Source organism: Sciurus vulgaris (assembly GCF_902686455.1).
Source record: "Sciurus vulgaris genome assembly, chromosome: 10".
Lineage (NCBI taxonomy): Eukaryota > Metazoa > Chordata > Mammalia > Rodentia > Sciuridae > Sciurus > Sciurus vulgaris.
The window spans coordinates 88,214,504-88,238,317 of NC_136470.1; the positions used below are offsets into that span (position 1 = coordinate 88,214,504).

A 23,814-nucleotide genomic window follows, 5' to 3' on the forward strand; every position below is an offset into this window, starting at 1 on the left:
CTGCATGCCACATACACACACACACCCAATTACAGATACCACCCGCATTACATTAACACACATATATGCACACTTCATCAAACAGTGCATTTGGTCCAACCCCGCTATGTGCTACGGCAAAGACCACCATACTCCAGATGATCATACACTGCGTACACACACAGACTGCAGTCAGTTGGTTGCTTTCCTATTAAGTCAGGTAGGTTGCAATCCTGGACAAGTTGGGTGCCAGAGGGAAGAAGTGGATAGTGCTGGTCACTACCCTATGCTGGACCTGGGAGTAAGAGGCAGGCCTCGGTTTGAGCGCGCGTGGCGGCATGTGTGCGTGTTCCCTAGGGACTCTGGTCGCCTGAGAAGGGTGAACGAGAAAAATGTGAGAAGCGTGTGCAAAGAGGTCATGGTGTATGTGTGCGTGAGAGGAGAGAGAGAATCTCGCTCAGAGACGCGTCCGGAGCCGCCCATTGAGAGGGTCGGGCGGGCGTGTACGCTGTGTGCACAGTCCTCGGTGGAACGTGTGCAAGTGTCTGCCATTCTCTAGGCGACCCGGCTCTGAGGAAGTGTGGGAGGGAACCGTGCTTGTGAGCTGGTTTGCGAGGCCAAAAAGGAGACCAAGGCGCATTTGTCCTAACCGCCAGCCCTCCATCGGAGTCTGTCTGAGGAACAAGGGAGTAAGCGGCAAGAACTCGCCTTGGAGGGAGGCGACGCCAACGCCCGCGCTCCCGGGCCAGGCGTGCGTGAGGAGGCCCATCTCACCCAGGGCGCGTGGCGGAAGCCGTGGCGGCGAGCGCGCGCGTGTGCATGTGCGCGTGCGCGTGGGGGCGCGGCGCGGAGAGAGGCGGCAGGCCCAGCCCGGTCGCAGCAGCAACCCGGGGCTGCTCCTGCTCGAGCCAGGGACCGCCGCGCACCAGCCGCCGCGGTCGCCGCCCTCCCGCGTCTGCAGCCGGCTCGCCGTTCGGTCCGCCCAGACGACACTTCCCGGATTCCCGGCCTCGGCTCCGCGCAGAGGAAGAGGAAATGAGTGCGGCCGCTGCGCCGGCGCCCGAGCGGGGTTGGAAGAGCGAGAAAGTGGACGAGGCGCAGGCCCTGGCGCGGAGCTGCGCCGCCCGCAGACCCGACTTCCAGCCGTGCGACGGGCTCTCCATCTGTGCCACTCACAGCCATGGCAAGTGCTTCAAGCTGCACTGGTGCTGTCACCTAGGATGGTGTCACTGTAAGTGGAGCCGCGTGTCCGTCGCCCGCGGCGGTCTTGGGGGCGCCCGCGGGGCCCGGCGGGTCGCAGCCCGCGCGGTGCGGCCGGGGGCTCCGCGCTCTCCGGGGGCTGCTGCGCCGCAGGCTGGGGCCGCGCTGGGCTCCGGGTCGCTAGAACTGCCCTGGAGCGCGACGCCTGGGTTGGCGCTGCCTTGGCAACGAGAGGAATTCCCGGGGGGAGGCTAGCTGTGGTCACTGCCTCGGGAGGGGATGTCCTCGTCCCGGCAAGACCGGACTCCCTTTTTCTTTTTCTTTTTCTTTGGTCCCGGAAACGTCCAGGCCGTGTGCCGAGAAGCGGTGGAGCGTCGGCTGAGTTGACGGCCAGCGGAGGGAAAGCTGCCTTTCCGGGTCGGCGGTGCGAGAAGCGCCTCACTTTCTTCCTCACTTGGCTTTTCCGATTGAGACTCCGATTTAAGAGTCTTGGAAATCGAACTTGTCCCATTGATTGTGTTCCAAGTGAGAAAGCGTGAAGTGTAGGCACTGCTTCCAGGAAGTTAAAGGAGCCGTTTTGGAGGGCACACTCCTTCATACCCAGTTGCAGCATTTAGAGCCAAGTGTATGAGTGTGTTTAAGAATTAGAAAATAGGGACTGGGGTTATAGCTCAGTGGTAGAGCACTTGCCTAGCATGTGTGAGGCACTGGGTTCGATCCTCAGCACCACATAAAAATAAATAAAATAAAGGTATTGTGTCCGTCTACAACTGAAAAATAAAAGAATTAGAAAATAAACTGACTTGTAGATATGCTTAAAGACTCTTAGTCTAATGTATGAAAGCTGGAACTACATGGTCTTGTACCTTTCTCTGTATTTATGCTGCCTTTGATTTTTAAGTAGATTAAACTTAAGTAGCCATTTAATCAGAATTCCACAATTTGATTAGTTCATAGTATTTGGTCTTTCTCTGTCTGCTGAATTGTTTCCTTTTAGAAATACATTCTAAAGTTAGTTTCCACATAATCTTAGAATAGAGGAGTTTGGCATGCTTATTTAGGACACAAAATTTTCAAGTGATCTTAATATTATTTTTTCCTTGTTGGTTAGAGAAAGTGACTCACCACAGATGCTGTATATAACATCCTTTTTTACATTAACTGAACACGATTGAATATTTTTAGTCAAATTTATGAATTAAGGGATAGAAAATCCTTGCATTTTCTTTACAAATTCAAAGCACATGGAGCAGTACTGTTTTTGCCTTCCATCTGCTGATGGATCAGTTTCTTCTTATGTCTCACTATTCATTCTTATTGTGCTCCCAGTTAGAAAGCAATGGGGACAGGTTACATAGTTGGAAGTAGCAATCACGGGAAACCTTGGTGCTAAATAAAGTACACACGTAGGAGTCTGGTGAGTCCATTTAACTGCTAAAGCATCCTGTGGAGTATGAGGAATGTTAAATTTGGTCCAAGTCAGTGCCTGTTTACAGCATCTCTTCTAAGTGCACCATTACCGATGGAAACATTATGGTCTAATCAGCCAGCTTCTTCCTTCATTAGCCTTGACTCTTAGAATACTCTTCCTTATAAGGAGCTGAAATCCTTACTTTCTAACTTCTTTCTACTGGTCCTGTATATGCCTTATGAGATCATATAGAACAAATTCTTATTCAGAATATTCCTGTTTGAGCTGTTCACATATATGTTTCTGAATATGCATAGGATTTTTTTGTTTTTGCAGACATTGACTATCTTATCTTTATATCCCTGGCCATTCTCATAATGAAATATTTCCCTGGTGTTGTCAGTAATGGGTTTGAATTTCTTGTTCATTGAGTGACTTAATGAAGATAGCCATCATTTTCCTCTGAAGCCATTGTTTTTTCCTGTTTATAAATTTTCCACTCCCTCTGTCCTTCCTATTTTAGAATAATATCCAGGCTCCTAAGCATCCTGGTTCTGTTCTGAACATGTGTCAGTATGGTTATGATCCTGTAAAGGTTGTGACCCCCAAAAAGATAGGTGGTATCCTAGGTGTGGTCTGATCAGACCAGAGTGGAGCAAGATTGGGTACATCCCATCTTTGAGATACTTCTGTGGCTGCAGCTAGAATCACATCAGCTCTTCTGATATCCACATCTTATCATGCTGAGCTTGCTGCTGTCATATTGAAATAATCATGTTATCAGCTAAAGCCATTGAATGGGCCCTTCAAAAAAGAAAAAAACAAAAACCATCATTTGGGGGCAATTAAGCTAGTTGTGACAGTTGTCCATTTTAAAATTATAGATATATATTTAGACACAAGTATAGGTACCTTAGATATTTTTCCTTATTACGTCTTATTTTAGGAGGATTAGCTCATTTTTCTGACTTACTATGTTTTCTAATTCCAGTTTTTAAAATATATGTATTAGTTATTACTCCTTGGTTCGTGTCATGCCCATCTTAGACGCTAAGAGTGTATGTTAACTTTCTACACCTTCATTCTAGTTATTGATAAAATAGTAAAAGTAGGAGAAATCTATATATAGAGTCCTGAAACTCCTTAGCAGTTCACTAATGACTACTTAAGTTGTTCACACAATTACCTAATCACCTAGGTATACTGTTATTCATCTTTTATTTCTCATGTCCACATGGCTATAACAAGAACTGGTCAGAGAGCCTTATTACAATCCTACTAACAGAATTTTTACTGCTTCTTTCTGATCTGTGATCTATCTTTTGAATTTTCTCTTGAAAAAAAAAAAAAAAAAGACATTAATGTGGTGTAACTTAGACTGGTTCCACAACTGCTTACCACTTTCTTTTCTAATAGTTAGTAGCTGATTTAATTTAACTTAATTTAATTTTTGACATAAGGGGCTTTATTAAGCAAACAAAGTGTCTCCCTGCAGGGTAAGAGAGAAAACGAGAGGAAAAGAGAAAGGGCACGCGCTAGAGAGAATGAAAAGTGAGGAGAAGAGAGAAGGAAGGTGAGTAGGAGAGAGAAAGCATGAGAAAAGATCTAGAAGCTGATTTTAAATAAATGATAGGAATTTATTGATTTTAAATAAATGATCAGAATTTTGACACCTTTCCTATTGGTGTCAAAGATAGATGTCAAGTATATTGTACTGTTGTTGGCAATTCTGATTTTAAAGTGAGTCCTATGTTCATTTGCTCTTTTCTAGTCCTCAGCCAGGCTCTGGTTCTTGTGGTTCCTGCCTGGGCAGCAGTTCAGTGATCCATTCACAAGGAGCTGTGGCATTAAAAGCAGCCAGGTGCTGTGTTATGGTCTTCTCATGTGATTGGGCATTAATTCTTTCTACTCTTTGTAGCCCAAACAGCATTTTTTTCTTCAGAAGAAGTAAGTTAAGATACTTAAGAAGTTCATTTGTTCGTTTGTTCTTTCTTCTTTCTTTTCCTTTCTTTTGTTCTTTCTTTGCTTTCTCTCTTTCTCTGTCTCTGTCTCTGTCTCTTGTATTCATGAAACATTTCAGTTCTAAGCATGCACATGTCATGAGTACCTTCTCTTTATGAGACATTATTATGGAAATAATACAGATATGAATATATCTGGATTCTGACCTTTAAGTTCCATGCTATATTTGTTTTGTGATTCCTTTACACTCAAAAATGATACGGCTGAGAAAACTATTGACCAAAACTGAGAATACCAAATTGAGAGGATTCCCTTTTACTTGAAAATGGTAGATTCAGAACAAATAAAGGAAATTTAGGACTATATAATTGATATTAAAGTTGTGAAATTTATAACCTTATTAAATAGAAAAGACTGGAAAAAATGAACATTTATAAAAGATGTAGAAAGCTTGTATACATATTCATAGATGCAGTGCTTGGTGCATTATTACATAATTAGTGTATTTGGGTGATGACTGACTTTTGATGTCTAGGAGGAAAACCATAACCTTTCCTATTGGTGTCAAAGATAGATTATTTTGCTGAGTAAACAATAACTCTGAATCTGTTACTTAATCTTTTCCTAGTAAGGAATGATATTGGACTGAATAAGTGAAGGTTTCTAGGAGGAGTCTTGAGAAAGGAAAAGACATGACTTGGTTAGAGTAGGATAGGGAAAAATAAACCATATGCAGGTATTGTGAGAGAGTTTTGTGGCTAGAGGGGGCAGATGATTTAGAAGAAAAAAGAAATTAGGTTGGTGGAGATAGAGATAAGTGGGTGGACTTTAGAGATATTGAGGTGAAATCTATAGGCTCAATTAGACTTGAAGAGTAAGAGGCAGGTTATTAAAAATAACTTCTGGACTTCTGGAATTCTGCATTTTGCAGCTTAGATGGATGAAAAATCAGGATTGGGAGGAAGATCATGAATCCATGTTTGGATTCATTGTGCTTAAGCTGCTTTTGTCATCTCATGGTGATGTCAGTAGGCCATTAGATAGAGGAATCTGAAAATCAGAGGGGAGATCTGGGCTAGAGATAACATGGAAGTCATTTACTTATTACTGTTTGCAGTTGTAGCCATGATGAAACTTGAGATTGCCAACGGGGAGAAGGTAGCACGAGAAGTAAAGAAAACCCTTCGGCTTTCCTTTAGAACACTAGTGTTTAAAAGTCTGGATACAGGAGGATAACTTCAGAGGAGTCTAGAAAGAGATGGCTAGAGAAGAGAAATAGGAATAGTATTGCAGAATCCAAGGGAAATGAATAATTACAGAAGGAGTACTTAGATGAACCCCATTTTCAGCAGGTTCTTAGATGCTGGTGAAATACACTAGTAGTAATTTTCTTTACTGAAGAGGATGATGAAAGGGTTGAATCTTGACTTTAGGATTATGCTTAATTGAAGTATTAATCAAAGCTATTTGAGACAGTAATACTTGAAGGTAAAAAGGGGATAAAGTGCCAGGAGTGTCCTTGATGTAGGACACATAGGTTATTTTTAATATTTATTCAATGATTACTTTGTGCTGGAGTAAACTTAATATACTGATCACTTACTAGCCAGTTATGTCATCATATCCATTTTAGGACTGAGAAAAATAAGCCTAGAGAGGTTAAGTAACTTTCCTTGGGGGCTAGTAAAGGCTGGAACCTAGATTGGATCCAAGTCATGGCTGATTCTAGGACCTGGACTTGGAACCACTGTTGGTACTCCAGTACAATTTAAAATTAATGAGCAGAGCAGAACCAACAGAGCTCAGCTCCACTAAAGCCAATGATGGGGAAAGTTTAAGAAATGGGCAAGTTGTATCCATTGCAGCAGTGAAACCCAGAAGCTGAGTACTGTAAAAAGGTCACTGGATGTTGTGAGGAGTACAACCCCAAGTGAAGGGTTAAGAAAGAGAAAGTGATTAGATGATGACAGGCAGGGTTGAGTGGGTGTACACAGTATGATGTAGGTGCCACCAGCAGAACTCAGAGTTGGCTTAATAAAGTCACATAAAAGATGAGCTCAACTTTCTGCAGAAGACATCTTAAAGGCTGTCGGTTTCTTTCAGGTTGAAAGCAGGAAGAGTGGGATTGATGTTGTCTAATAGATGATATTAGCATATCTAAAGAAAGACTGTTACATCAGAAGGTGGATGGGCCGCATAGAAATGTGGAAAGAATGGGAACTGGAGAGGTGGAATCCGCAGGTGCTTTTCAGGTCTGTTGAGAGAAGGTGGTATGTTGACTAGCCTTCGTGGGCTTGGGGCAGGGCTTTCCCTGAAGACCGGGTTATAATTCCTGTTTATAGATCTCCTATATGGAAACAAGGAGCTGTTAGAGAATTCAAGTGTCTGGACCTTAGGGCAGATAAATATGCTTCTTGCCGTTAATAAATTAGCATTGTAGTTCTCATGTGATTCTGTTCTCTTTTCCCGCTTTTATACGACTCTACAGAAACTCAGCAAGATCAAGCTCTCACTTCCCTAGGAGAAAGCTAGTTGGTTTTTCCAAAGGACATCTTGATCACTTCTATGACAGTAGCTAGAGAGAATGTATTCAAGAAGGTTGACAGTGAAACCAAGGCTCCCCCCGCAAAAAAAAAAAAAAAAAAGAAAAAAGAGTGGGAGGCTGATTAGTTAGAAAGCTCAATTTATGCTTTTTTCCTGAGAATGAAGATTCTAACCATGTCTAGTGATTCAAGGATGAGAATACACTTTTTAAGAGGAGAATAGGGTTCCAGATGAGTTTCTTCAAAGCTCTTCCAAGTAGAGTAGGGAAAGCTGATAGGTAGGGAAAATTGTTGGTGTCTTTCCATCCCAGCAGTGTTTACGTCTGGTTGCATGAACCCCAGCAATAACAACACGTACTGCTTACATATGGGCACAGTTAGGAATCATTGTGTATGTGTTAGTTCATTCAAACCTTGCGAAACTTGTGGGGCGAATACTCTTACTATCCCTCTTTTTGATCAGGAAACTCACGCAAGTTCACATGTAGTACTCCTGGTGGCCTGTGGTAGCTACTCATTAGAATGTTACAGACTCACTGGCACCAGGGCAGCTGGTTTCTTGGTTCTGCTGAAGGTACTGTGAGGATGAATTCAACCGTTTTAAATTCTCTTTGGAATAAGCAGAAATTAAATAATTAAGTAAGAATGGCTTCTGATTTTAAGAGAAGGGCAATTATCTGCAACATGGATGTTTTCAGATTTTTCATGAATGCCATAAAGCTGTGCTTTTAAAAAACATTTGATGCCAGGCATGGTGGTGCTCACTTGTAATTCCAGCAACTTGGGAGGCTGAGGCAGGAGGATCTCAAGTTTGAGGCCAGCCTCAGCAACTTTGTGAGACCCTGTCTTTAGAATAAAAGAATAAAAAGGGTTTTGCTGTAGCTCAGTGGAAGTGCCTTGGGTTCAGTCCCCACTGTGAGGGCGCACACACACACAAATTTGATAATGTGCAAATAATACTTTAAAAAAAAAACACGCAAAAATGTGTGACATGAAGCTTCAGTCATGCCATAGCCTCAAATAATTCCTAACTTTTAGGTGTGAGCCTTTTTTTGGGTTTAGACTTGCATACAGACCTTTTAGTTGTTACCTGCAGGCCTGTTGAACTGAGACTTAAACAGAGGCTTTTGAGGGCCTTTCTGTGGTAATTTCTTACATTACAAAGTCTTCATTTCATTTAAGTTTGTTCTTGTGTTACAGAATCTCACTGCTATAGGAAAGAGTATTTCTAGAGAAATTAAGCAATATTGATTTCAGATAAATATAGGAGCACATTTGACATGTGTCTAAGAGATGAGCTTTTCTGAAAACTGATGAATAGTTCATACGTAGACTGTGGAAGGCAGAGGTGTCCTAGAAGAAATGAGAAGCCTGATGTCAGACACAACTGTCTGGCATCATGCCCATGACAACCATGGTCCTTCTACTTCTCGGCATGGTGATCCTGGACAGTCTTCTCAACCTCTTTCAGCTTCACTGCTCCCTTCTGTGAAACAGGAATAAGAACCCTTACCAGGGTTTCTGAGAGAAGCTTAAGAACATATAAGCAAGGTATTAGCCAATCTAGTATCCTGGTGGCAGGCTCTTGAGTTGGACTTAATGTTTCCATCATAGCTCTGCCCTTTTTCTAGTTATGTGGTTTGGGAAATTACTTAAACCTGTCTTTTCCCTCTCTCCTTTTTTCTTTCCTCCTTCCTTTTTCTTTGCCTACTTGGAATTGAACACAGGGGTACTCTGCCACTAAGCTACATCCCAGCCCTTTGTATTTTGAGACAGGGTGTTGCTAAATTGCACAGGCTGGCCTTGAACTTGTGAGCCTCCTGCCTCAGCCTCCTGAGTAACTGGGTGTATGGATGTGTGCCATCACCCCTGGCGCAGTTCTCTCATTTTCTTTCTTTTTTTTTTTTTTTTTTTTTTTTGTGGTGCTGGGGATCGAACCCAGGGCCTTATACTTGCGAGGCAAGCACTCTACCAACTGAGCTATCTCCCCAGCCCAGTTCTCTCATTTTCAATATGGTAATAATGATAATGTCAGCCTGATAGCGTTGTGATTATCCTTAGAGTTTTATAGAAGCAAGAAAAACGAATAAATTGAAGAACACAAAAGCACACAAAACGACTGTTATGACTGACTGTTTTTCAACCTTGAGTGCAATCCAGATTCACATAAGTTTACTATAGTCTCCTTTAATCATTCTGAAACAATGATACATTTTTTTTATGACATTGAATTTTTTGAAGAGTGTGTGTTCTGTAGAATGTCCCATATTACACACTTGCCTCTTGTCTCCTCATGATTAGATTTTGGGTGAAATTTGGTCAGGTTACTGCATAGGTGAACTTGTGTCCTTACAGCATCACAAGAGAAGGCAGAGGACCTCAGGTGCTCCACCACTGCCGCCGCTGAAGTGACCACTGCAGGTTGACCCATTGCAAATGAACCTTTTCCCTTAAATATCCTGCTCCCCAGCCAACTTTAATGCTGTGATTTAGGCATTGGCTGAAGGTCCTTGCATGTGTCACTTTATTACAGTGGTGGCTACAAAATAGTGATCTAATTCTGTTGTTCCTCCTACCATCCAGTGGCACCTTCTCTCTGAGGTGGAGTTTCTCTTCTTTACCTGCACACCTTTGTTTTAATTGTTATTATAAACTGTATCTTTTTCATCCAGTGTGTTGTAATCAAACGTCATCGTTCTTTTCAGTGCTCAACCGTCTCATGATTGGGCAGGGAGCGTTGCTTCAAGCTGGCATCTGTGTCCTTTTCACAAGTCTTCTCGTTTGTTGATCACTTCCCAGTTTTCTGGCACAGCAGGTTGTTCCAGGCTTATCTAATAATTCTCTGCCCCAGATCAGAAAGCTAGTGTTTTTCCAAGAAGCCCAGATTCTTTTTTTGTGAGAAATGGTGAGAAAACCATCATCTGGTCCCATGGTGTGCTTGTTTCCGCTGGATATTGTTGCATCTCTGTGTGTCCTTCATCTTTGCTTAATGCCCGCATGTATTTCCTTTCTCTGTTATTAAAACCCTAGTTTCCAGTACATCATGATATTTACTCATTTCTTCTGTGCTCAGCCTGCACACAAGATAGGTCAGAGATTACTATGTCAGTACCACTACCAACAACAAATGGATGACTAAAGTTTAAGATTCTTTGCATGCTTTTGTCTTCAGACATCCTAGAAGAGCTGTGTGGTGAAAGAGCTCCGGAGCTCAGATGTTTGTTGAATTGCATGTTTATTTCCTGATGGTCATCTTAATGTTTCTCATTCTGATCAATTGTTAGCTTCCTTTTTTCATCTTCTTTCAATTAGACTTTTATTTTGAGATAATCGTAGCTTCACTGCAGTCACGAGAAATAATACAAAAGAGGTCCTATGTACCGTTTATCCAGTTCTCCAGTGGTAACATCTTGCAAAGCTGTAGTACGACCCCACGGCCAGGGAAGTGACATTGATGCAGTCAAGATAAAGGACAGGGATGGCTCATACTGGCCTTCTAGAGCCACACACATTTCGTCTCTGGTCCCAACCCCTCATCAGTCCCTGGCAATCCCTAACCTGTTCTGCATTTCTTTGGTTTTATTTCCAGAATGCATATACATGGACTCACACACAGTACGTAATCTTTCGTGATTGGCTTTTTTCACTTACCATAACTCTCCTTGGAGATTCATCCAGGTTGCTGAGTATATCAAGTGTCCATTTGTTTGTTTTTCTTTGTTTCTTTCTTAGAAACAGGCAGATCACAGACTTACTGAAAGCAGAAACGAATGTAACGCTCTGTGGAGTGGAGGGAGTGGGCTGAGCCGGGGAACAGCTCAGGCCCCTCTCGTTTCTTTTCACTGCCAAACAGCGTTCCATGGTATACACATACCACAGTTTGTTCGACCATTCATTTATTAAAGGACATTTAAATTATTTCCAATTTTAAAACAGATAAATCTGTAAATATTTGTGTATATTTTTCTGTTTGAATGTATGACTTCGTTTCTCCTGGATAAATGTCCATAAATGCCACTGCTAGGTTGTATGGTAGTTACACATTTAATATTTTAAAGAAATGCCAAACTGTTTTGCAGAGGGACTGTAGCATTTTACATACTGTATTAGTCAGGGTTCTCTAGAGAAACAGAATCAACAGGAAATATGATTATAAAAAGGGGATTTGTTATATTGGCTTACACGACCAGAAGCTGGATAGTCCAAAATGGCTGTCTGCAGGCTGGAGAGCTAGAAGAACAGTAGCTGCACAGTCCAAGAGACAGAAGCACCGAAACAAGAAGGATCAATAGTGCTACCCTAGTCTAAGACCAAGGCTTCTGGAAACTACCTGGAGAATCACTGGCAGAGTCAGCTTTGGAAGAGTGAAGAAGCAAGAGTCTAATATCTTCAGATGATTGAAGCAGCAATCAAGAACCCATTTAAAAAGAGCTGAGCTTGCGTCTGCATCTGCTTCCTTGTTCTTCCAATTTTTATTCCATCTAACCCACCATCCTGTTGGGCAGTGCTGGCCACGCTTAGGGAGGGTCTCCACTTCTGTTCACCATCCCACATTCAAATCATTCCTACACATGCCCTCGTTAACACACCCAGGAGCCTCTTAATCATTGGCATCTCTTAATCCAATCAAGTTGACAATTCAAATTAACATGTGTGAGTGGTTCAGTTTCCTCATCACTTCCTTGCCAGCCTTTGGTGTTGTCTTAGCCATTCTCATAGGCGTCCTCTCAGTTTGGGCTACTATAACAGAGTACCATATTTTATACTTATAACTAGAAGATTATTTCTTAAGAAACTTGTCATGGAGGTTGATAGCCCAGTCTCCAGATATTTTAGCTATTCTTGTTCCTTTGCCTGTCCACATGAATTGTGGAATAATCTCAACTAAACCTATTTTTTAAAAAATCATTAGTATTTTGATAGGAATCACAGTAAATCTGTGTATCAGTTACAGATGTTTGATGTCATTCATCAATATTATATAGCTTTTAGCATATGAGTCCTACACGTTTTGTTAGAATTTCACATAAACACTTAAATTTTTTGAGTGATTGTAATTGTTTTTACATTTTCAATCTTGGTGCTCTGTCTTCATTGCCACCATATAAAAATATTGTTTATTTTTTTATGTTACCTTTTTATCCTGTGGCCTTGCTGAGTTACCTTTTTTAGTTTTAGGAGGCTTATAAAAATTTCAAATAAATTCCTTGGGATTTTCTACACTGTCTTCCATTTTAAAACAGGGATGGTTTGAGTTTTTGCTTTCAAAGCTATATGTCTTCCCACACCCTGCCTTTTCTTGCTGTATTGCACTGGCTAGAATTTTGAGCCCTGTGTTGAATAGGAGTGCTGAGAGAATGTGTCTGTACCTTGTCCCTTCATCTCAGGAGGAAAGCACTGAATCTTCCACTCTTTGTGTAATGGCAGCAGTAAGCTTTTTGTAGGTATTCTTTTTCAAGTTGAGGATGTTCCCCAATATTCCTATTCTGGGAGGTTTTTTCCTATCATGAGTAGGTATTAAACTTTCAAATGCTTTTTTCTGTATCAATTGATGTGATCCTGTTATTTTTCCTCATTAGCCTGCTAATATGGTGGATTATATTGATTTGTTTTCAAAAATTGAACCAGACTCACGTTCCTGAAATAAATCCCATTTTGTTATGGTATATAATTCTTTTTATGTATTGCTGAATTCTATTTGCTAATAGCTTAAGGATTTTTCTGTCTGTTTTCATGAGTAGTGATGGTCTGTAGTTCCTTGTACTATCTTCAGGTTGGTATTATACTCTTACTCGCTTCAGACAATGAATTGGAAAGTTTTCCTTTTCGTATTTTCTGGATGAAAACGTATAGACTTGATATGAACTTTTCTTTAAATGCTTAGTAGAATTCTCTAGTGAAACCATATTGACCTGGAGATTTTTTTTTTTTTTTTTTTTAGTTTAAAATTCATTTCAGTTCAATTTAAACACCTGGTTTCCTCAGTAGTAATAAGGCTATTCAAATTATTACCAATGAATGAGTAATGGTAGTATGCATTTTTAAATGAGTTGTTTCATTTCTTTCTAAGTTGTCGACTTTTTGTATGGAGTTGTTCATAGTAGTTCCTGGTTCGACTCTTTATATTTTCCTTGTCTGTGGTGATATCCTCTGCTTCATCCCTGGTATTGGTAACTTGTGTGTTTTGTCTGTATTCTTGTTTTGTCTGTATTCTTGCTAGAGGTTTTTCATTTTTGTTGAACTTTTCAAAGAACCAGCCACTTATTTCATTGATTGTCTCTACTGTTTTTCTGTCTGCCATCTTTGATTTCTGTTGTAATTTTTATTATGCTCTTCCTTCTCCATTTGAGTTTTTAAAAATTTTTTTTGTAGTTTTAGATGGATTTTATTTGTTTATTTTTATATGTGGTGCTAAGGATTGAACCTAGTGCCTCACACATGCTAGGCAAGCACTCCACCACTGAGCTACAGCTGGAGCCCTCCATTTGGGTTTATTTTGAAAGCTGCTTTTTATAACTCAGATCATGAGTTGGGAGCTTAGATTACTGATTTGAGATTTTTTTCTTCTTTCTAGCATATGCGTTTATTGATATAAAATTCCCTTTAGCACTGCTTTAGCTGTGATGAATTTTGATGTGTTTTATTTTTATTTTCATTAAGTTCACTGTATCTTTTTTGATTTCCCTTGAAACTTACTTTCTGACCCATGGATTTTGAAGTGTGGTTTAGTTTCCAGGTGTTCACTGTTTTCCTGTTATCTTTCTGTGAATTAATTTCTAGTTTGATTCCATGTTGTATGATTTTAATTTTTATGACATGGCTGAGGATTTTTTATGGCCCAAGATATGGACTGAGTGTCATGAACACTTGGAAAGAATGGGTATTCTGCTATTATTGGGTGAAGTGTTCTGTGTGTCTCTTGTTTATTTCGTGGCTGAGATTTTCAACATCTTTATTTTTTATCTACATGTTCTGTCAGTGGTTGAAAGAGGGGTGTCTCCAACCAGTTGTGGATCTGTCCTTTCAAGTCTGTTAGTTTTTGCTGGACCTGGGTTTGCATTTCTTTTGTTAGTACATACCCATTTTACAATTGTTATGTTTTCTTGTAAGGTTAACCCATTTGGGCTGGGGTGGTAAAGCGCTTGCCTAAAATGTGTGAGGTTTGATCTCCAGTACCATGTAAAATAACTAAATAAATAAAGGTATTGTGTCCACCTACAACTAAAAAAAAAAAAGAAAAGATTGACCTATTTGTCATTATCTAATTTCTCTGTTTTGTAATTGTATTTGCTCTGAAGTCCATTTTCTCTGATATTAACATAACCACACTTGCTTTCTTTTGTTAATGCTTGCATGACCTGTCTTTTCTATTTTTATCCTGTCCATACTGTTAAATATGGAGTGAGTTTCTTGTATGTAGCAAATAGTTGGTCATGCTTTTTAAGTCTCTTCCAATCTCTTATTTGATGTATGTAGACTACTTACATTTAATGTAATTGATATGTTAGGGATTAAGTCTGCCATTTTATTTTTTGTTTTCTTAATTTTCTCCTTTTTCATTTCTCTGTTTTCCTTTTCCTGTTTCCCCATGAGTTACTTGAACATTGTTTTACAATTCCATTTGGATTTATCTGTAATATTTTGAGTGTCCTCTGTGTAGCTTTTTAGTGGTTGCTATATTACATTACATATATATGATATCATAGTTTTTTAAAATATCTTTTTAGTTGTCAGTGGAGTTTTATTTTTTTCATTTATTTGTATGAGGTGCTGAGATTCAAACCCAGTGCCTCACACATGCGAGGCAAGTGCTGTACCACTGAGCTGTAACCCCAGCCCACATCATAGTTTTTAACCAGTTTGAATTAAGCATAAAAATTCTACTTCCCTTCATGTCCCTTTGGCTTCCTCCACTTAAAATATAATCTTCTTAATATGTTTATTCTATATGTATTTAGAACCATGTCAGACAGGGTTATAATTTCTGTTTTAACTGTCAAATGTAATTTAGGAAACTGAAGAAGAAAAGGAAAGTAACTTTTTATCTATTGTATTTTTTCTTTTTTTCTGATTTTCCAAGGTTTCTTTTCTGGTGCTTTTCAAAAGAAAACTTTTGGCCTTTCTTTTAGAGTGTGTCATATTGTGGCAAATTCTCTTCATCTCAGAATATTGTGCTTTCCCTTTTGTTCCTGAAGATGTTTTTGGTGGGTGTATGATTCTGCATTCTTCTACTTTCGGCACTTGGTGGGGCGGGGGCTGTGGGGGAACCTCTGCCACTTCTTTTGGCCTCTAATGAGAAATCCATTGTCATTTGAACTGCTTTCCTCTTATGGATAAGGTTCTCTCTTCCTCTCTCTTCTTTCAAGATTTGTTCTTTTTCTTTAATTTTCAGAAATTGGATTTCTCTGCGTTGTCCTGGTTCAACTTTTTGATTCTGTAGGTTTATGTTCTTGGCCAACTTTGGGGAGTTTTGGGCTCTTGTTTCTTCAGGTACTTTTGCAGCACTGCTCTTTTTCTCCTCTCCTTTCAGGACCCCAATAAAATTAATATTAGATTTTTAAAAAATTACACATGCATGGTCCCTCCCTGAGGTGCTTCCCTTTTTAAAAAAAGTATATTTTCTCTCTCTTGTTCAACTTGGGTGATTTCTGTTGCTTCGTTTTGTAATTCAGTAAAAATTTTCTCTTCCATTCTTTTGTCAAGTCCATCACTGAGCTTTTTATTTTGGTATTATTGTATTTACTTTGGCATTATATTTTTAGTTATTGTATTATTAGATGGATCTTTATTCTGTTTCTTTCAGAGACTCTCTCTCTTCTGAGGCTTTTTATGTCTTCAGTTGTTTGGAATGTATTTACAGTAGCTCACCGAAGTGTTTTTTATCATGCTGCTGCATTGTCAGATACTTCTAACCATTCTGTCATCACAGTTTTGACATCTGATGGTCCGTTCTTTTTCTATTTGATTCTTCCTGGTTTCTTGCTGTGACAAATGATTTACAATTAATACCCAGACATTTTGGATTATATTATGGGACTCTGGATCTTATTTAAACCTTGTATTTTTAATGACTTAAAAAAAAAAAAAAAAAGACACACCATTCTGGCAGGGGAAGGAGATTGCCTCATGACTGCCAGATGGAGTAGCAGTCCAGAGTTCACGCTTGGCCCCCTGTGGACTCTGTGTGTGGGACTCCTCACTGCTGGGTGGGAGAGGGAGCTTTGCTCTCCTTTAGGTCTTCCCTGACCCTCAGGTGTGGCCCATTTACCACACAGTTCTGACTTTTCACTAGGCCTCTGACCCCTCCGGGTTAGGGTGTTGAAGTGCTTCATCAGAGCGTTGCAGGGTGGAAATCCAGCTTACCCTTCAGCCTCCGATCTCCAGGCTTTGCTGGCATGAATCTGGGTGAATATATAGTTTTTTTTCTCTGATGTTGAACAGGAGCTGAACAGTTACCATCTAAAAGTTTTCTGTCATTTTAGGTTATTCTTTTCCTATTGGCTAGAGAGAGAAAGCAGGTGTTCAGACTGCTTTCGTCTGCCCCATTGGTGTCCTGGTAGATAGCTCTTCACATAGATCTGGGATATATGAAAGGAGAGGATACATACAATAAGCCTTGGGAACTCCCTGTCATTGGGTTGGTGGTTTTTGGGCCCTGAGGTTTCTAGTGGGTCAGGCATATTCTATCTGCCTTTCATTGTTTTTTTTTCTGTTTACTTCATATTTACGGGGTTTTTCTTTGTACTTAGTGGGAAGGAATAGGGAAAAGTATGTCCACTCTATCTTCCTGAGAATACTAGCCTCCATCTCTGACATGGTTTTAATTTTAAATATATAAAAAAATTCATGGTTCAAAAGTGAATATATATAAAAAAAGAATACTGAAAAAGTTCATTTGTGTTTCTATACTTGACTACTTGATTCATTCACCTTTTGTAAGATATTATTTTGATTCATTTTGTTTTATTCTATTTTTTTGCAAATTTATGTGCATTGTATATGCACATATGTATGCATGTTTACATATTTATCTGCCTATATTTATTTATTTTTATATAGTGCTGAGGATCGAACCCAGTACCTCACATGTACTAGGTGAGTACTCAACCGCTGAGCCACAATCCGAACCCTCCCCTTTTTTCTTCAAAGCTAGTCATACTCTAGTACTTTTTGCCTTGTGATTTTTTTCATTAGACAATATACCCTAAAAATCATTTCTTAACTTTTTTTTTTGCGGTGCTGAGGATTGAACCCAGGGCCTTGTGCTTGCAAGGCAAGCACTCTACCAACTGAGCTATCTCCCCAGCCCCCATTTCTTAACTATTTATAGATATGCTTCTCATTTCTTTATGCTTAAATGGCACTCTGTTGCATAGTTATGCAGATTTTTAACCAATCTCTTCTTACTGGGCATTTTGTTTCTCATTTATACTCCTTTACATAGTGTTGCAACTATAATTGTGTATATATGGAAGTATGTCTTTAAAGTCCTAGCACCCGGTTGCCGTGTTAGAGAATCAATGTTTGCGTTGGTTTGTTAGGCTTGCCAAGTGCTGTTCAAATGGGTTGTACCATAGTCCTCCCGTCAGTAGCTTATAACAATGACTGGCTCCTCAATATGCTTCCCAGCAAAGCATGTTGTCAGACTTTTGAGATTTTGTTCATGTTATAGGTGAAATAGTCTATCAGTGTAGTTTTATTTGTACCTTTCTTGTATTTTAGTGAAGTTGAGCCTATTTATTTTACCTCCATTCTGCTGAGATATTTTCACTGATTATAGTCTTCCAGTATAGTGGAGATGTCAGTCACTGTCTTCTGGATTTACTTGTTGTTGTGGAGAAGCTAGCTGTCAACTGACATTCCTTTCAGGGTTATCCATCTCTTTTTCTCTTTAACTGCTCTTAAGGTAGTCTCTTTGTTTTTAATCTTCTACAAATCTCCATGTTTAGATGTGGAATTCTTTTTATTTATCCTGTTTCAGATTCATTGAGATTCTTCAGTCTGAATGATGTCTTTCATCAATTTAAAAAATACCTGACTCACTCACTCTTCAAATTTTGTCCTTTCCCTATTCTCACATCTGGAACTGGTGTGTTTTATATGATTTCTCTTATCCTCCATATCTTTCAACCTCCATTTTACATTATGAATCCCTTTGTCACTTCTAATACATTCCAGGCAATTTTTTTCAGATATGACTTTTAGTTTACTCAGCTTAGCCAAGTTGCATCTGCCATTAAGTTAACTCATTGAGTTTTTCATCTTACTTTTGTAGGATTTTTTTCTTTAAGAGACAGGAGTCTCACTTTATTGTGCAGACTGTTCTGGGAATAGACTCCAGTGACCCTTCTCCTCAGCCTTCCAAGCAGCTGGGACTACAGCCATGCACCACAATGCCTTCCCTTCTGTCTTGTATTGTAGACCTTCTTTTTGATTCTTCTTCAGATAGTCTTTTTGAAAAGAACTTGCTCATTTTTAATAGTTACTTGTTTTCACCCAAGTTTTATTCCTTTTATTTCTTCAAATATGATGAATGTGCTTATTTTATATTTTGTTTTTGATAGTTTCAGTATTTGAAGCTTCGTTGATCTGATTCTACTTTATTTTACCGTGTGACTTGCTTGTTTGCATATTTTGAGATTTATAACTGTGAACTCCTGTTTCTTGAAATGTTATCCCTTGGGAATTCTGCAGATAGGATTTACTTTTGCCAGAAGCCTGAGTGCACTATTAGCATAGAGTTGCTTTGAGCTGGGGCTGGGGAGATAGATCAGTCGGTGGAGTGCTTGCCTTGTAAGCACAAGGCCCTGGGTTCGATCCCTAGCACCCAAAAAAAAAAAAAGAATTGCTTTGAGCTAAACAAATAGCCTGATGTGTTTGGACTGCTTAGGAAGGGTGAAGCTTGAAACCGATTGAAGGAGACACCTTTTGTTTATGAATTACATTCCCCCTTCTTTTCTTACATCCTGAGTTCAAGACATGTAAAACCTCTTGGGAATAGGTTTATTTCTAGTGTATTCTTACACTGATGCCAAGTTTTTGGAGAGTTTTGTCTAAGACTGTCGTTGGTAGGCCTAAAGCTTTGTCTTCTGAACTCTGAGCTATCAAAAAGCCGTAGAAACCAAGGCTAAAGTTTACCTATTCTAACAAATATCCTCAAAGTGAACATCATGTTCACTTTTCTGCTTGGTTCACTAACTTTCTACCTTCTGTTTTTTTAAGTTTGTTTTACTGAGTATTTCTTACTTTTTTTTTTTTTTTTTTTTTTTTTGTAGATCATCAATGTAGTGTAGAATACTGAAAATTCTGCAGCATTTTTCAATAATTTCAGTGGGAAGCTTAGGTTATCTGCTATACCATATGGTCTGAAACAGGTCTATCTTAGAATTCCTGTTATAGACTGGGCGTGGTAGCACAGTGACTATAATCCCAGCAATTTGGGAGGCTGAGGCAGCAGGATCTCAAGTTTAAGGCCAGCCTCAACAGCTCATTGAGGTCCTAAGCAACTTGTGAAACCCTCTCTCAAAATAAAAAATAAAAAGGCTGGTGACTTAGCTCAATGGTAAAGTGCCCCTGGGTTCAATCCCTAGTACAAAAAAAAAAAAAAAAAAAAATTTGCTGCTGTATTGTATGTTTTATTAAAAGTTGTTTCAAAGCATTTTTTGGGGAACATGGATTGTGAATTTATGTAATAAGAAGCAGTAAATGTATTAATCCTTTATAGAACTAGATACCAGACTTCAGGCAAACTGTGTTATGACATTATTTCTTGGTTACTTTTTGTTGATTGCAAAGCACCTTCAGAACATTGGGGAAGTTTCTCCATAGTCACAGACTTATGGTTAACTTTCAGGTTAAATTACAACTTCTGTATAATTATTTTAATTTGGGTAGGGTGGATAGTCATTTAATTGACTATCCACAATTTGTAGATTGTCAAGCACTTTAAAATTACTTTAGAGCCACAGTGAGTTACCACTTTACATCTACTGTGTTGTCAGTAATAAAGAAGAGAGAATCACAAATGTTGGTAGGGGTTGCGGAGAAATTGGAGCCCTCATGCATTGCTGGTTGGAATATGAAATGGTACAAAACGTTTGGAAACCAATTTAGCACTTAACTCAAAATGTTAAGCATAGCGTTATCATATGACTTAGTAATACCACTACTGGATTATTCAAGAGAAATGAAATACATTTCCATACAAAAACTTGCACACATACATCATCAATAGCAGGATTATTGATACTTCTCAAAAAATGGAAACACCCCAGATCATCCGTCAGTTAATGAGTGGATGACCAAAGTATGCTATTTTATGTAGACTATTAGCCATAAAATGAAATGGGATAAAGTCCTGATATATACTAAACATTATATTAAGTGAAAGAAACTAGACACAAAAATCTATATATTGCATGATTTCACACATATGAATTGTCCAGAATAGACAAATCCATAGGGAGAGAGTTGGTTAGTGATTGCCACAGGCTAGGGGAAGGAAGAATAGAGAAGGACCGCTAATCAGTGTGAGTTTCTTTCTAAAATGATGAAAATGTTCTGGTATTAGACAGTTGTGATGTTTCTAGAACTTTGTGAAAATACTAAAACCCACTGATTTATATTCTTTAAAATGATGAATTTTATGACATTTGAATAATGGCAGTAAAAACTATGAGAAATACTGTTCTATAGTTTTATATATTGAGGAACCAGTTTCCTTCAGAATGCTCATTTTTAACATAAACATTAGTAAAAAAAAGTTTTTTTGGGGGGTGTTGGGAATTGAACCCAAGATATCATGTATACTAAGCACACGCCTTACTAGTCACCTGCACCTGCAATCCCAATAAAATATTTTATAGAATCATTTTATGATATAATTGACATAACATGAAATGACTTTCTAGGTAGTAAAAGACCAGGAAATGCAAGTTCTTCAAAAAATACCAATTACTCAATGAGAGATTATATCTCAAGTGACACACTGAAGAGTTGGCTGATATTTAGTTGCTGTCTTTGAGGAGGTCTCTAAGCCAAAAAGATCAGTGAGTGCTCAGCTTTCATTGTATTACCATAGTGAAAATATTCCTATGCTTCAATCTGTTTCCTGTAATACTGGCTTTACATTTGGATGTCATATCACTTATTGCTTTATAACATACTCTTAAGTCAGAATGAAATGAACTTGTAATTTTCTTTTGTTTTAATATAGATAGTATGATAATAAGATAAGTCTAAAATTGCCTTCTTAGTAAGTAGATTAAATTAAATTGGTTATTGATATTGTTAGCATATTTAAAAATAATTGCCCTTTCTTGTATGTAACTTTATCAATTTATATTTTCACTTTACTTACCCTTTATATTTTCCCCTTTTGCCTGCCATGTTATTGATAAGTTCGTTCTTCTCATTATTAATTTTGTTAAATGGCAGTTTTTATCTTGTTAGTCACATTGTCCTACCTATATTTTATAGTGGCTACTTTAAAAAGTATTAGTAGATTTATACTCATGATTCTGTTAATTCAGAATCATAAATTAACATATGAGTGGCCCTTAATTGCTAATGAATAGTATTAGCCAGAATATAAAATTAGAAAAACTTAAAACCATGTGAGAGTAACCTGTTACTTTGGGTCTTTTTTACATCTTTTTCCAAAATGGTCTTCAGCTTCTTTAGAGGCTTAGAAAGCCACTGATTCCATCTTTGGACAGTGTTATTAGGAAGTTATTTCTTCTATAGAGAGAAGCTTACTTTCTAGTCGTCTCTCATTTCCATCGCTTTGTGCTGGCTCTCTCTAGTGCCACACTGGAGAGCTTCCCCAGCCCACCTGTCATCTGTCTCATACTGTGGAACACTTCCTGTATGCACAGCCCTGAGCTAGTGCTGGGAATACAGCACTGAAGAGGACAGTCATGATCCCTACTTTCCTGGAGCTTCCTTTCTAGTAGGTGAAGAAGATGTTAAATAACTGGTCACACCATAAAGTATTTAATTACAACAGCCATCTATTTTTGTTAAGAAGGAAGATACAGCCTGCATAGATATGACATTGGGAACAAGAGCAGGGTGACCTTGGGGAAGGTTTGTTTGAAGGCCTTCTGCTCTATTGAGACTAGAGTGTAGGTAGGAACTAAGTAAATAAAGGGCTCTGGGATGGGATGGGGAGAGAGAGCAGTCCCTACAGAGGGAGAGGATGCATGAAGATCCTTAGGGAGGACAGAACCTCGGAGGCCAGTATTAGATTTTGTTGTAGCTGTTATATATTTGTTAATTGAACATAGGAATAATCAAATCAGGATTCACATTTATTTATTTAACTTTACCTCTTCATTTAGAAAAAGTTATAACACCTGTTTTCTTACTTTCAGAAACTATCTTCTCATTGCCTCCTGTAACATGTCCATTTGATATGCTTAGACATCATTATGGGCTGTTATCTAGAATCACAGGAAGAAAAAGTAAACATTTTAAAATTTTTGTTTCAGGCTAGGGTGTGGCTCAGTGGGAGAGAGCTTCCTAGGATGTGTGAGGCACCACATGTAAATAACACCTGTTTTCTTACTTTCATTCAAATGTCAAAACAATTTTTTAAAATATACTTTTAAAAATGTTTTTAAATTATAGATGGACACAATAACTTTTTTAAAAAATATATTTTTTTAGTTGTGGATGAATATTTATTTTTATTTATTTATAAAAGTAAATGCTAAGCAAGCACTTTACCACTGAGCTACAACTCCAGTCCTTGGCCACAGTAACTTTATTTATTTACATGTGGTGCCTCACACATCCTAGGAAGCTCTCTCCCACTGAGCCACACCCTAGCCTGAAACAAAAATTTTAAAATGTTTACTTTTTCTTCCTGTGATTCTAGATAACAGCCCATAATGATGTCTAAGCATATCAAATGGACATGTTACAGGAGGCAATGAGAAGATAGTTTCTGAAATTCATTCTTGGGTGTGAGATAAGGCCTACCCTTTGTTTCTTGTGTGTGTATGTGAGGGGGGGGGGTGGCAAGGTTGTTTTTCTTTGTTGTAAATTTTTTTCCCCTTGTCCTGGTGCTTGAACCAGGGGCGCTTAACCACTGAGCTACATCCCCAGTCCTTTTTTAAAAAATATTTTATATTTTGAAACAGAGCCTCACTAGGTTGCCACGGCTAGGCTTGAACTCTGTGACCCTCCTGCTTCAGCCTCCTAGTGTCTGGGATTACAGGCGTGAGCCACTGTGCCCAGCTGTTGTTTTTGAGACAGGGTCTTGCTATGTTGTAGGCAGGTCTCAAGTCATCCTTCCTACTCACCCTCCCCGGTTAGCTGGGGCTACAGCTCTGTGCAGAGGTACCTGGCACCTGGTCCTGCTCTTTGAATTGATTAATTTTTCCCATATGAGTTTGCTTATTTTAGTTCTCATGTCAAAGTGAATTTTTTAAATTTTTACTTTTTCTTCCTATGATTCTAGAGGGACAGTTCATAATGATGTGGGAGATTATAAAAGGGACAACTTATAGGAGGCATTGGATAGATAGCTTATGATATTCCTGGGTATGAGATGAGGGAGTTGGGGAATTTCAGTAGAAAAGATGGATGATGATACCTAGAGAACTTTCCTGAGGCAGTAAAGTGGATTTTTAAAAGCTACAGAATCTCCTCAGGAGACTAGAATGTGAAGATTTTTAATATTTTTATTGTGTGACTATGACTGCAGCAAGGGAA

General features: G+C 38.9%; 1 protein-coding gene across 1 annotated transcript in view; it reads left to right on the forward strand.

Moving 5' to 3' along the window:
- Window positions 1-577: 577 nt before the first annotated feature.
- LOC306637809 (UPF0524 protein C3orf70 homolog) overlaps window positions 578-23,814 on the forward strand; it is a 73,449-nt gene continuing 50,212 nt past the window's right edge. Inside the window, exon 1 of the mRNA XM_079100628.1 lies at window positions 578-1,210. Coding sequence (XP_078956754.1) covers window positions 799-1,210 — 412 coding nt within the window. The 5' untranslated portion in view covers window positions 578-798. The remainder of the gene's footprint in view (window positions 1,211-23,814) is intronic.